This window comes from Vidua chalybeata, chromosome 6 (genome assembly GCF_026979565.1).
Source record: "Vidua chalybeata isolate OUT-0048 chromosome 6, bVidCha1 merged haplotype, whole genome shotgun sequence".
Taxonomy (NCBI): Eukaryota; Metazoa; Chordata; class Aves; order Passeriformes; family Viduidae; genus Vidua; species Vidua chalybeata.
The window spans coordinates 54467156-54481493 of NC_071535.1; the positions used below are offsets into that span (position 1 = coordinate 54467156).

The 14338-nt window shown below is 47.6% G+C and overlaps 1 protein-coding gene across 1 annotated transcript; it reads right to left on the reverse strand.

Annotated features, from left to right (window-relative positions):
- Nucleotides 1-1160: 1160 nt before the first annotated feature.
- FGF3 (fibroblast growth factor 3) lies at nt 1161-6888 on the reverse strand. Its single transcript, XM_053946374.1, has 3 exons — nt 6639-6888; nt 4584-4687; nt 1161-1493 (listed from the first exon to the last, which is right to left on the reverse strand). The coding sequence occupies exons 1-3, from the start codon at nt 6886-6888 to the stop codon at nt 1161-1163; spliced, it is 687 nt and encodes a 228-aa protein (XP_053802349.1).
- Between the last annotated feature and the right edge of the window lie 7450 nt (nt 6889-14338).

Consider the following 14338-nt stretch of genomic DNA (forward strand, 5'->3'; position numbering starts at 1 on the left):
GTGCTTGTCAAGCACATCTCAAACTTTGTACTGCTCTGTCATCTCCTGGATGCCAAGAAAAATGTTTAAAGCTTAAAATTGCTCAAAATTGAATCTGTGATGGGGACTCCCCTCGGCTTTGCAGAAGTTAACTTTGCAGAAGAAGAATCACAGCAGAAAAATCATAGAAGCATGGAGTGGTTTGGGTTGGAAGGGACCTTAAATCTCATCCCATCTCACCCCCTGCCATGAGCAGGGACACCTTCCACCATCCCAGGTTGCTCCAAGCCCCCTCCAACCTGGCCTTGGACACTTCCAGGGATGGGGCAGCCATAGCTTCTCTGGGCAACCAGGGCCTCACCACCCTCACAGGGAGCAATTCCTTCCCAAAATCCAAGCCAAACCTACTCTCTTTCATATCTCATTTGAGTCCTACTCTAAGAGAGGATTCATCTGTTGGTAAACAGATTTATACTGCCAAAGCCTGACCAATGCAAATGCCACTTTACCACCATTTATTTAAATGACAAGATCAGGCATCTCAGAGTTTTACTTTAAGAAAATCAAGGATAATCTGGTAATGTGCAGGTCTATTGAAGTGTTTGAAGTAGCTGACAATCTTACTTTTCTCGGTCAGTCTTGGAAAGACTATAATTGATAATGGGTGGTCATAAAATAAAAATAAATATATGTAAATTAAAAGAAACAAACCACTGGTTTTCTAACTCCTGTATTATGTAAAAATAAGAATGTAGCTTCTCATGGCCAGAAGAGCCATGAAAGCACTATACCTTCTCTGTGGACATAAATTTGGTAAGTGTTAAATATCCCTATGATCTGGGAGGGCAACATCACTGAGATAATAGCCTATGGCAAGTTAGAATGAAAATACTTGAATTTTTTTTTTTTTTTTAAGAAAAGAAAACATGAAAGCCATTGCAAAATTATTACATCCAGCTAATTTACCTTTGAATGTGCCTCAGTTTACCTCCCATCTCTTTCCCCACAGGTAACATTCCTACAACAGCTAAAAGCAAGCGATGTGGTTTTTGGCTCTATCACACAGCGTATTAAACCTGTCGCTGTTAATGCCTCTCGTACAATCACAGCTGTTAGTTCTTTTAGTAGCTTTTTGAAGGCTCTCAGTCCCTCCCTGCCCCACCACGAGCTCCCCCACCCCGTCAGTGTCCTCTTCTCCTGCGCTGGTTCCTGCTCGGGGCCTTCAGGAGACTCTCCCGGTATTTCGCATTGCTGTGGAACAGCCGGACCATCTCATGGTCTTTGTTATCCAGTACTCTGGGCAGAAAGAGAGAGGATTTCTGTGTCCTGCGGGTTTTAAAGCCCCTCCTGGGTCGTCCTTTGCCGTTGATGGACACGTACCAGAGTCTCTCGGCGCTGGCTTTGCGCTTGGTGCCTGCCCTGCTGGGCACAGTCCGGTACAGGCGGGAGGCGTAGGTGTTGTAACCCAGCTCGTGGATCCTCTCCACGAACTCACACTCAGAGTTGTAGCTCTCCTGGGAAGGAAACATGAAAAAAATCTTAAGCCAGACTCTCCTCAGTTTTAGGACAAGGACTGCAACACACTTGGTAAGAAAAGCACAGAAGGCAGGAGGGAAGTGCTGAACCTGAACAAGGTGCTCCCTGTCAGCAGTGTGAGCACACTCTGTGCATCAGAGATCCCAGGAAGTGGCTCCAAAACTAAACCAAGAACCAAAAGATGGCATGTGAATAGGAGTGAATAGCTCTGCTGATTGTTCAGCTGTAATTTTTTTTTTTTTTTGTGCTTATGAATTTAATGCAGCTATGAAACTGGACAGATAATTTAATTGCTGTCTATCAACCTCTGCCATCTATTGAAAGGGTAAAATACTACAGTGTAATGTAAAATGTGTCTCTTCAATTTGCATATTACTCATTAGATACACTTGCAGTCTGTTACATCCAGTTCAGACTGGATATTTGAGCAGTAAAACACACCTTTATGGAGCTTCTTTGTCAGCATAACAAAATGAAAGCACACTCTGCCTACCTGTGTGCTCCTCCAAAATGCCAGGCTGCTCCTTTATCACAAACTGTAAGGCACAATATGCACCCGTCCCAATTGCTCACATCTCACATGATCTGTCCAAAATGGTCCCATTTCTCCTGCTCCTTGACTGAGAGACCTCTCTGCAAAAGCTTGGCACGAGGAACCCCTTCCCCCTCCCTGGGAGCAGGAGAACCAGCGCAGACAAAGAACCTCCCACACTGCCCATCTTTCCTTAACTCCAAACCCATCCTTGCTCCACCTGTGGGATTAAGATTTCAGGATCTAAAACGTGCGAAGCACAGAAGCAGAAGGGAACTACCACCATGGGTTTTTATTTTTTGTTGTCTGGAGGATGTGGAAAGGGCACAGGTAGCCAGGCTGGGGCCAGAAAAGCCCTAGACCCCGTAAGCAGCTTGTCTTTAGTGCTGTTCACTCCCCAGAAACACTGATGGGCGTTTAACAAGATTTTAAAAGACTCCACATGTCCCGGCTTCCCAGCTGTGTAACGGAAGCGCCCTTCCTTGCAAGGACAAGGTTTTCAGATGCTGTGGTGCTGGAGCCCACACAGCCACCAGATGTAGGTGGATTTGTCCTGCTGCCTGCCTCCCTTCTGGCTGGGGAGGGGTTTATCACACAGGATAAATCCAGAGGATTATCACAACCTGCCAAGGGCACAAAGGAATTCTGCAGGCTCAACAAACCCATCTTGTTGACATGGGGAAATGGGTGAACTGAGGGATAATGGAGTTATTCCAATACCATTTCATAAAATGCTCCCTGGATAATTATCCTTGAATTAGTCAGGTTTTTTAAACAGGGGCCTTGCACAGGGTCTTGGGCTAGCGATATCAGTGAAGTTCTCGGACAGGCAAGCAAAGACAGGAAGTTTCTCCTGAGCTGAGCCCTCACCCCTTCCTGCTCCTGTGAAAAAAGCTGGAGTGGAATAGCATTCCCTGAATTGTCCCTCCAGCTCTGAAACACTAGTCTGAGCAGTCTCTCTCAAACTTGAGCTGGAAGGGGACAAATTATCTTTTCAATTTATACAGAAACCTTCCATGGCTGATATTCTTTGGCATGTGACAGATGAACAAACCACAGAACGAACAATCAGGAGATGGCCTGATGCTCCTAGCACCAGAAAGGGAAATCCAGGAGAAAAGGAGTCTCAGAGCTATCCTGTTCCTGGGTTTTCTGCACTTTAGGAGAGGAGCTTTTTGCTCAGAATTTGTTTAGTCTTATTTTAATTCAGTGTAAGTAATCTGAAGGGAAAAACCCGTGTTTTGAAGAAGAAAGAGAGAAAGATGAGAAAGAACTTGGAAAAAACCATACTTCCAAATAATTTCTTTGGGGCAGATGATGGCTCTGAACTGATGGAGGAGGTCCATTGAAAAATATACCCATTTCAATCGGAATATTAACCAGAAGCATACAACTGGACAGCCTTAACTTTGGCAAGCAGAGCTACCATGCCCTCATTCCTCTTCAGCTGCATTTTCCTTTGCCAAAATCGTTTGTAGTGCGGTTCTCTGCAGTAGCAAAGAACCCTCATCTTTACATACAGCCTCCTTAATCAGTGAGCATCACATGAGGCACATTAGAGGAACCAGGTCATAAGCACTGCCAGAACACTCCTGAAAAGCTGGAGTTAAAGGTGTCAACCTTGGGAGGGACAGAGTTGATTGTGTCACCCAGGCTGGGTTCTCATGGGAAAAAGATCAAATTGCTCAAGGGTATGTACTGCTGCTCAAATCAACAGAATTACATCTAATGACTTCTAGGAGGGAGCCATATTTCCCCTCTTCAAACCTGCTTCCACACCTCAGGATTCATGGGGAAACTGAACAGTTTGGCTGTCCTGCAGTGAGAGATCACAAGATTGCTGGGATGTAATCAAAGATAGTGGAAGAAATTCAAGTAGGGAGATACTGTGTATGGTACACGCTGACAAATGTGCCCTGGTATGTCTGCGAGTGTGAAGAAGTCTAAGCTGAAGTATTTTATTCACTCAGGGGAAATACTGTCTGGGCTGAGAAGGCAAGGCTCCCACTCATATCAGCACACCTCAGATTTTATCTCACAGATCAAGGAAAAAAATTAGGTCAAAGGAATAAAATAAGGTGTTTATTTTCACCTTTATCTTCTTGCACCTTCTCCTTTTTGCTCTCCTTGCACAGTCCTGCCTTTTAGTACCACAATTTCTTCCACTGCCCAGCCATAAGCTCTGTGCAAAGGAACTCCCATCAGGAGGCTGCTTTCTTGTAGCATCAATGCTCAGTTACTTGTGGACACTCTTTACCTGACATGTCTCTGCCAGCATCCAAGATCCATATAAAATATGGACAATTCTGACATTCCACATACCTGTGGCTGTCCAGGCAGTAAGAAGGTAAGAACACAGCTTTTCCCCCACTTTTAAGGATATACTGATTGGTTGCCTGTAAGAATTTCAGGCAAAAACCTCTTGTAACTTTATCCTTCTCTTGAAATGTGGATTTATAAGAAAGCAGTGCTCCCCACTAGACCTGTTCCCCCCACAGGAAATGACAGGCACATGCCAGGCTTCAGTAAAACTTACTGATGCATACAGTCTGCCCCTCTTGTTCATGGCCAGGTATCTGCCAGAGAACAGGCCCTTGATGGCAACGATTCCAACATCCACAGCAGTTATTTCCAGAATACCTTGAAACAGAATTAGGAGATGTGTTATTGCTCAGGTGTAATTTTTTGAGATATATTTGCATGGCTGCTTACCTGAGGAGTGTGATCTTACAGCTACCACTTACTCACATAACAATCAGGGCAATCTTGTGAATAAAATTATTATTATTATTTGAAACAATACAAAGCAAGGATGATGCGGGAATTGTTTGAGACAAGGTGGACAAGAAACCCCAAGATGTCTGATTGAGATTGAACTCTTTAAAAAATGAAAAAGATCTGACACTGAACTAGAGGTTCATTAATCCTATATGTGTATAAAAAACTTTAAATCCTCTTTAATGCTTAGGAACACAAGAGCTCTTGACTTATTGAAGCCAGTCACAAAGCTACCCATTTCAGGACAAAGCCCTTGCTGAGGTCTCCAGAGGGTGAACCAGAGCAAGGCTGCTGCATTTTAGAGCCAGGTACATAATCATGAAAGGGACTTGAGATTTAGGAGGTCAATGCTTTCCTCCAGACAAGGACTGCATGACTGTCTGAGACGAAAGGGAGAATGTTTTCAGGCCATCCAAGATGGTATCCTGCAGCACAAAAAGTGTCACAGGCAAGGCCAGTGCAGCACCTGCCCAAATGTCCAGCCAAAGGTGCCAGGACACCGATGGAGGCACAAATGACTCAGTGGATGCTGTTGTATGTGCATGGCTCTCCATCAGGCTCGCTCAAACCCTGCTCTCAGTTCTCCACCCATGGCCTGATGGCTCTGTACTTTCTATAAATGCTTGAAAGCAAGAGGTGACCCTGGCACCCAAACCTACTGCTGCCTTTTGGAAAGCCTCAAAGCAGAGCTGGGGGCCGTTCCCTGTGCAGAGCTGGATTGCTGGGAGCTCTGTGAGAGTTGGGCTGGGTCTGGCGCAGCTGGTTTGAATCAGGCACCGGTTCTCTGCTGAAGGATGCCTCCTCCGGGCTGTGACAGCGAGGGGGGGGTTTCTCTAGGAAATAGTGGTTTTCCTTTATGGACTTCAGACAGATCCCTGAGGTCTCCCTATCTCTGTGTGCCATCATCAGGCGGGATTTACGCATCCTGGGGTGGCGGGGCCGGGGCGGAGGCCGGGCCGTGCCCGGGCTGGGTGCGGGGGCGCCGGGGGCTCCCCCGGTGCTGAGCCCCGCTCTCCTCCCTCCTGCCGCCCTCGCACAAACCCCCTCACTCCCGACATATCCGCTTTCATCCTAATTACCGCCGCTGCCCGGCACATGTCACAGGGGACAGATGTGATTTAGCCGGCGAAGGCTCAAGCCCTCCGCGGGAGCCAAGCTGGAACGGGACGGGGACACGCGGGCAGCCCCGAAGGGCTCCGGGATCGGCCTTGGGAGGTGCCGGGCACCGGCTGCCGGGCGGGCTGGGCTAGGGCAGGGCTGACCCCCGGCGCAGTGAGCCCGAGTGACAGCTCGGCCGGGCTGCGCAGGGCAGGGTCGCAGTCCCCGTCGGGGAACCTTGGGGTTTGGGGGTCTGCCCCGCGGGGATCGCGACCCTCCGCTGGCGGTCGGGTCCCTGCACCCTGCAGGGCCGGCTCGGGAGTTCCCACCCGGTTCGAGGGCCGGGGGTGCTGCCAGCCCCGGCACAGGGGAGCTGCGAGTTTGGCGGAGCCAGCGGGGCGGCTCTTGGGACGCCGAGGCGAGGGGAGGGGAGGGGGCCAAAACCCCCGACCCCGGGGGATGGCCCCGGTCCCCGCCGAGGAGCCACAGCCGCCCCGGTGGGCAGTGGTGGGCAGCGGCGGGAGCGGCTTCGCCCCCACCCCGTCCGCCCCGTCCAGCAGCGGCTGCCCGCCGGGGCCGGGGCCGGGGCCGGGGCCGGGGCCGGGGGGGCCGGGGCCGGGGCCGGGGCCGAGCCACTGGTGCTGGCGAGAGATCCCCACTCCCGCCCAGCCGGGCCCGGGGGCGCGCTCCGGGGCGAGGTGAGCCCGGTACTCACTGAAGGCGCTGTTCTTCTCCAGGGTGCCGTTGATCCTGCCGCTGGGGTGGATCTGGAGGTGGTACTTGGTGGCACAGTAGAGCTTCCTGCGCCGGGGCGCTCCCCCGAGGTGCTCGTAGACGCCGCCGCGTCCCCCCGCATCCCGGCGCGGCCGGGGGGCGGCTCCGGCGGCCTCGGGCACGGCCGCGGCCCGCCCTGGGGACCACGGCTCCTGCAACAGAGTCAGGAACAAGATCCAAATTATAACCATTGTGGCATGATGGCCGCAGCGCTTAGCCTGCTGGGGAGAGCGAGACTCGCAGCGAGTGGCACCAGGGGTCCCATTAAAGCCGTCTTGCTAGCAGCACTCCGGAGATGCCGAGCGCACGCTGCTTGGAGCCGTGCAGCATTGGCAAGATTTTATCAGCCTCGATCTGGCCCTTTTATCTGTCTCAGATTTACTTAAATCAATAGACATCGGCAAAGGCCACCGAAGAGTCCCAGCTGTTTGTGTTACACACAGCTGCCGTGATCAGCCTTCTCCTTGGATTTCCAGATAGACAGACGGCATGCGTGAGACAGAGTCAAAGAGGGAGAGAGGGAGGGAGGGAGAGAGGGAGGGAGCCGCTGAATTTCGGCAGGAGACTGTGAGGAAAATAGTTGATCGACGGAGCATAGAAATAAAAGGAGCTTCCTGCAACAATAGCCTGATCTGCGACCAATTGATACAGAGCAGAAGAGGCAAAAGGTATCAGTCTCGTGTGAACTCCCAGAGTGCAGCGTGGATAAAATTACACAGCATCTCTCTCTCTCTCTCCCTGCCGCCGCCGCGCACACCGCACACCCCCGCACGGGGGCCGGCTGCGCCCGCCGCCCGCCCCGCGGAGCAGCCGCGGACCCTCCGCCGAGCGGAGCCCCCCGCGCAGCCCCCGCGCTCCGGGAAGGGGGGGGATGATGCTCCAAGGGACATCTTCGGGAGGTGGCTTTGGGGAGTGCGCGCGTTAAAGGAAGAGCAGTGAGGGAGGGGGTGCGGGTCCCGGCTCCCCGGGAGGCGGTGGGGGCAGAAAACACCCCCGAGGCTCGTGCTCAGGATTCGCTCAGCGTGTGCGTGTCCCCTGCTCTGCCCCCGGTGAGGAGAACAAACAGTTATTCCAGAATCATTCAGCTCACGCTTAGGACTAATAGGCGTTGTTTAGATAGAGCTTTCACGATTTAATCATCCCCAAATTAACTTAGGCAAAATAAGGCCCGGCAAGTATTCTGATGTACATCCCTGAGTGCATTTGCAAGAAGTCGTAGCTAATCCTTTTCCTTGACTCCTGGAAAGTGCCTGGAAAGTCTCATTAGCTGGCGCGGAGCTGCCCTCGCTACCCTGTCGCTTCACACCACTGCCTACGCTTTCAAAAGAGGATGGAGCTACCTATAAATAAATATAAAAGAAGGCAAAAGGTTCAACAGCTCCGTGAATTACGCTGTCCCTGCGTGCTCCTCAAAGGCAGCTCGTTAATTAGATTTGCATCTGAAACAGGCAGTAGGAGTTTTGGGGAAGTGTTTGAGAGATAATTAGTATTAATGTGCTTGAAGGGCACACAAATACACCTTTGAAGTGAGTCACGTCAGAATTCGAGCGTTTGACCTTGATCAATATATTTTTTTTTTTCCGGAACTGGCGAACATGAAGAGGTCTATAAATTTTTTTAAAGACCTTCCTATGTAGAGCAGGAGGATTTGCTTACACGTTAAAGACTTATTTAAAAAGGGAAGCTTTTACTAGCGGGAAAATAAGGGAAGGGGTACGACCTTTTCCTAAAAGGAATGGCAGGAGGACGAAACTGTCTCGAAAGCTACTCCCCGTTTTAAGATGTGCTTAATATTTAGTAGTTCTTCAAGGCTAAAAGGATTTTCATTATACAGTCGTCTGGAATAAAAGGAAACACACAAAAAAAAACCCACAAGCACCCTCTCCGCCATTACCACCCTTCCTCCCCCTTTTCTTCTCCACAAGTTAAGCCCTAGCCTCACAAGGAGAGTTTGATCTGGGGATGATAAATGTTTGTACAATTAATTCTTTATTGCTGTTCTCCTACAATGCCACTGCCAGGCAGTCAAGTGGTTTCAGCGTATCCACTGGAAGCTAAAAAAGCAGTATATACGAGTAAAAAGATGCAAATCTTAAACATGCAGGACCCCGATTTTGGAGTGTATGGGCTGAGAGGAGAGGGATGTTGCTTGCGGTCCAAATCCTCCAGTCTCTCCTAAAAGAGGAACTTCTGTGGAAAACCTTCCACTTGGGGATGCTCTGTAAATCGTATCCTGGGGACTCGTAACCTCTGACGAGCTACGAGACAACTGTGGCAGCAGAAAAATAACTCCTAACGTGCCACTAGTCTCCTGAAAGATGCTTTCACCGGCACCGCTTGAAGAGAAGATAAAACACAATTACTGACAGTAATTACAGCGATCTCTTAAGAGCAGACCTCGACTCTGTCCTGAGCCTGGTGCATCGCCCTGTGGATGTGCATTTGACATTTTCCGTTTCGGGATTCGCAGGGCATTTTCATTAGCGCTCTGAAAAAAACGCCACACCAATCCCGCAAGATCCTCCTCCCGCCCCCCCCTCCCCGCAGTAATAAACCCCAAAGACCAGTGGGTGGAATAGTAACACGCTAATGACTTTTGCTCAAATTGTTTCCATCTTGATCACATTTTCATAATTAGCGCCATCAGCCACAAATCTTTCCGCCCTGGGCATCTGCCGCAGCCAGGCTTCCCGAGCGGTGTGGATTCTGCTTGTTAGGGAGGGGAGCACTCACAGGTCCATCATTAATGGTCCCCCTTTCAAATGAAACCAACCCGACCCCCACGGAAATATCAAAGGGCCGTAACTACCTCGTCTCGCTCGGTGCAGCACTGAAGAGCGAACAGCCCGAAGTCGTTTCTCTCTGCGCAGACATCTCTACAATAAAACATAAGCCCACTCTTGTATATTTTAAGTTTGTCTGGTGACCATTTTTGAAAACAAAAAGGGTCCCTTTGATGTGGTCTGATTTTAACAGGGGCTGCGACGTCAGATGTGGTCTACCGAGTCTTTCTGGAAATATTTTTAATTATGCCCCAGAGCTCCTTGTAGCCCCAAAGTAATAATCAGAGAGCGGTTCGAGTCTGTCACTTTACGTGGCGGGGGGGGGGGGGGGGGGGGGGGAGAAGAGGCTCTAGACCGTACGTAACTAAATCAGAATTACGGCTGATAATGATCTTCTAATTCTCTCGAAGTGTGTGATGTTAAATGGAACGCGGTAGGGATCTGTTATTTTTTTGCTAATGGAGTATTTCGAAGGCTTCTCTCAGTTCAGCCATAAACCCAGCGTTTCTCCTGCAAAGCCATTGGGTGAAAGCGAGTATTTGAGACAGAGGTTTTTATCCTTGTAAGCACGTGAAGCACTGGTATTCTGAACTAATTACCCTTCTAGAAGGAATATATATATATGTATGTATGTATATATGTATTCGGATATAGACGTCTAAGATCTTTATGGAGATCCAATTTTTATTTAAGTATTACCTAAGTGGAAACATTAAAAAAAAAAAAAGACAAAACTTTGAAAGCGCCTTCTTTAAGCTGTAATAAACTTTACAAACACCCATCTTGCAGCGATGAGGCTGTGAATCAGGATGTGCTGCTCCTCCGCGCCCGGCGCTGATTTACGACCGGCCCGTTACTCGACGGAGAAGGAAGTCACAATTTGTAGAGCAATAAATACCGAGGCGGTGGGTGGAGCCCCCAGCAGAAAAAAAAAAAAAAAAAAAAAAACAAAAAAAACCACAAACCCAAAAACAACAACAAAAAAAAAAAACCAAAACAAAATAAAAAACAAACAAACAAAAAAACCCAGAAAACCCACGTTCTCCTTCTCCAATTAAAAATCCATCCCAGCTCGGCTGCGGAGCGTGGGAAGGTCCCAAAGAAAACAGGTGCGGTACTGATGAGGTGTTTGTTTGCGATGTGCTAATGGCATCTTCCGAGGGGAGCTTTCCTCCCTGCTGCAGTCCCCTCACACCTGCTGACACCGGGAAGAGCCCCTAAAATCCAATTGATTTCATTCGGCTATATTTTGTTTTCTTTGTGCTGTCCTGGCGGGGTTATTCTGCACCCCGCGAACAATATAATCTTGTTTAAATGACTTTCCAGACCACACAGCATCGCGTTACCCTGCTCTACAGGGGCAGGCAATGCTGTTTGTTGTATTGGACACTGGTAGCTCCCGGAAAGCAGGATGCAGGCAGAGTGCAGGAGGAAAGCTCCGGAGAGGAAATTCACAGCTTCTGAAGTTCAGGTTGCTTTTCCAGGTGGGGAAAATAAGATCTAGGTAACTTCCAGTGAAAGCACACAGAAAGAAAAATCTAAAAGAAATGTTAAACACATAAAAGGCACGAAATATTTTTTCTCTTTATCCACTCATATGAAATGTTTTTCACCTTTATAGTAACTTTTTTTGTAGTTTATGAACAAACAATCTGAGGTCTTTAGGATGACACAGCTGATTCTACACATACTATGTGAGCTATTGCTATATTGCCCTTCAGATAGTAAATTAGTTTACAAGTTTTGATCTTTTGTATTTTGGTTAAAACATTACATAACTGAGATCTATTTTTGTTGTTATTATTGTTGTTGTTGCCATTATTAATATTTTAAGATGCAAGTGCCTAAATTCCTTACTCCTACTAAATTCCTACCAAAGATGGTGAGTTTCTCTGTCTGAGGACCGAGGGATTAATCCTTCATTCAAAGTCCATGGAATTCACTAAGAGCCTTTTCTTGAATACCAGTGAATTTGGATCAGGCCCAATCTTATTACTAAAAAAATTATTTTCTGTCGTGCTCTGATAATCTCTTAATAGTTTACTGAATTAAAATATTCAAGACAATGAATGCAGCAACATTAAAGGAGAAAAAAAAAACATTTTTTTACCCTCTGTTGCTTACTCCTTTTCAACACAAGACACAAAGGAAACAGTAGAAGAAATGTAACAGAGAAAAATGTGCAATGGTGAGGTTTGGATGACTGTCACGTGGCTTGGACAGATCTGTGGCAGGCTCAAAGCAGGCTACAATAGGGATATTCAGACTGGTGCAGAACTGTAAACTGCAGCCACGGAAATAACCAAACAGAAAGATATGGGGTAGTCCAGAAGAGGAGAAGGGGAGTGCAAAAACAATAGAAATGTAATTTGGTGGTAACCTGGAGACAATGTTAGCATACCTGCTTCACACCATTGATATCTCAATCCTCACTTAATAGCCTGAAAAACTTAATAGCCAGGAAAAAACTTTACTCCCTTTTTTTTGGTAACACAGCACATGTTTTTGAAATCAAAGGGTTTCTTCTGATTTACACGGGAGCCTGGTGTAACTGGGAGAAATATCTGGCCCATACCCACGATGAAATTGCACTTTGTGCCTGAAGGACCTGCTGTTCAGATAAATCTACTACTTTTAGAATTTATCCCCCCATTGCTTTCACAATCAGAGGCTTGTTATGATCTCACTCAGCCTTGCAAATCTTTGGGAATTGGGTTACCCGAAGATAAAAGATCTCTCTCTTTCTCCAAGCTGTGGCTGATCAACACTTTGCAAAATCAGATGACAGGCAGAGGGGTCAGGCCTAGGTCTGTGCACCGGGTGCCCAAGCACCAGGGATAAAACCTGGAAGTGGCTGCCTTAGGAAAATGCCACATGCATGGACATTTGTCCCTGGGGGAGAGAATACTGCTGCCAGGAATGATCCACTCCACTCTGAGGATCAGCAGCTGTTGCATTTAAACTCTTATGGGAAGACCATTTCAGATCAAAATTTGCATCATACTCCTGGGGTTTTCCCAAAAATCCCATCCATGGTTATATGTTATCCTAAGAAGGCCACAATGCAAATTGTCCTAAAGTTCCTCCTATCTCCAGGGATAAGGAATGGGGCCAAGGAATCAGGAGAAATACAGGCAGGGAAAGGTTATGTGATTTTAAAATCTAAAAAAAGCTGATGTAGAGAACAACAGAAACACAAAGTTAGTATCTTAGATGAATTTCAGCAGAATTCCTCTTTTCCCACAGGGGAAGAGGTGAGGCATTTGTCACAAGGGAATGATCCCAGGTGTGTTCCTCCACCACACAAACCAGGATGCCACAGAGTAATAGTGAAAGGGAAAGGTGCAGTGCAAAGAGGGAATAAGCTGAAAGGATCTTTCCCTTTTGTGCTCCCTGCATTTATATCTCAGAGCCTGGGTGGGACATAAAATGGAGCAATGAATAACTCCTGGGGGTACAAATATGTGAGTTTATCTCTAGAGCCCATGTTCCTAAAGCATCTCTGGTTACTGAGTTTCACACAGTGGCCACAACCTCTCTGTTCCACCTGTGTGGGGCAAGTAGGAGGCATTCAGGACACACCTGGAGAAGCTTGGGATGGAATCAGTATCATTTTGCTCCCCTTCAGAAGGTCTGCAAACAAGAAGAATGTGGGATCAGGCTCTGGGGCTTAGCCAAGCCAGCAGAAAAGTGGCCTCCACTTGATACAGACCCTTCCCAAAGTGGGCATTTAATCCCACAGGGAGATTAAAAATCTCTCTTGCTAGACCTGGAACTCTGTAGAGGAAATAAGCTGCTGAGAAAAAAACACATACTACCTGTCTTCATATTTTCTTTGTATTTTGTGAAAGCAGAAGTCCTACTACTTAAATCCTTAAAACAAGCCAAGCCAACAAGGAGGAATGCATCTGTCCTGTTCTGCCACTGGGTACCCCATGTTAGCAGGTGTGGTCTCGGTTCCTCTGATCCTCTTCTGCAGCACTTAAGAATTTTTTTTTTCATAGCAGTTCCATTAATTAGGGTACTAAACAACTGATTAATACTATGTTCTAGATATCTTGTACCTAAGACAGTGCATCTAAGAAAGTATGGGGTAGATAAGACATTTTGGATCTCTTGTTTCAACCCAATTCAGCCACCTGAGTTGCTAGAACTGAAGGTATATTTTTCACCTGTAACATAAAGAGGGAGTTTCAATAATTGAATAGTGTGTTATCTGAGTGCACTTTCTAATCTGAGACAGTCTTCTAAAATTTCTCCTGTCCTCAGAAAAATATCATAGAAGTGGTGACCCAAATTAGCAAAATTATTCAAAATAAATAAAATTTGCCTGGAATACCTCGAAGGAAGGTGCAGATGCAAGTTGTGAGAAGTGACAACACAGAAAGGACTGAAGGCTGCCCCTGACAAAGCTGGTGCTGCAAAGTCACAGGGGGAGGGCCCTACCCAGCCCCTCTCTACTTGCAGCCTCTGGTTTAAATTAGTGATTTTTAGCCCCAACAGAATATTTTCCCATGGACCATGGCTTTTTGGATGCAAAGGGATGTGGTGTGATGATCAGTAAAAGAGGTCAGAGTGTTTTCTTTCCTGGAGGTTGCAGTGCACAGCTGCAGCACTGCTGAGTGCTGTGACTCAGGCACCTGTGTTCAGATCCCACCTTCCAGGTGAAGCCCAAGTGTGCACACAAGGCTCAGCTCTGGCGAGTCTTTGTACTGCCAGCATCCCACATGTGCTGGAAGCCACCAGTGAATTTGCAATGGATGTTTTTCCCAGTGCTTCTTTGGCAGCAATCTCTCTTTCCTTACAGTTGAGCAACATAAGCTCATAAATTCAGGTCAGCAAAACTAGGAACTAACGA

Coding starts and splice junctions, on each gene's coding strand:
- FGF3 (XM_053946374.1), bottom strand. CDS start 6,888: ATGGTTATAATTTGGATCTTGTTCCTGACTCTGTTGCAGGAGCCGTGG. Junction 4,688..6,638: donor GGAGAAGAACAGCGCCTTCA/GTGAGTACCGGG, acceptor TTCTGTTTCAAG/GTATTCTGGAAATAACTGCT. Junction 1,494..4,583: donor GGGGCAGACTGTATGCATCA/GTAAGTTTTACT, acceptor TTTCCTTCCCAG/GAGAGCTACAACTCTGAGTG.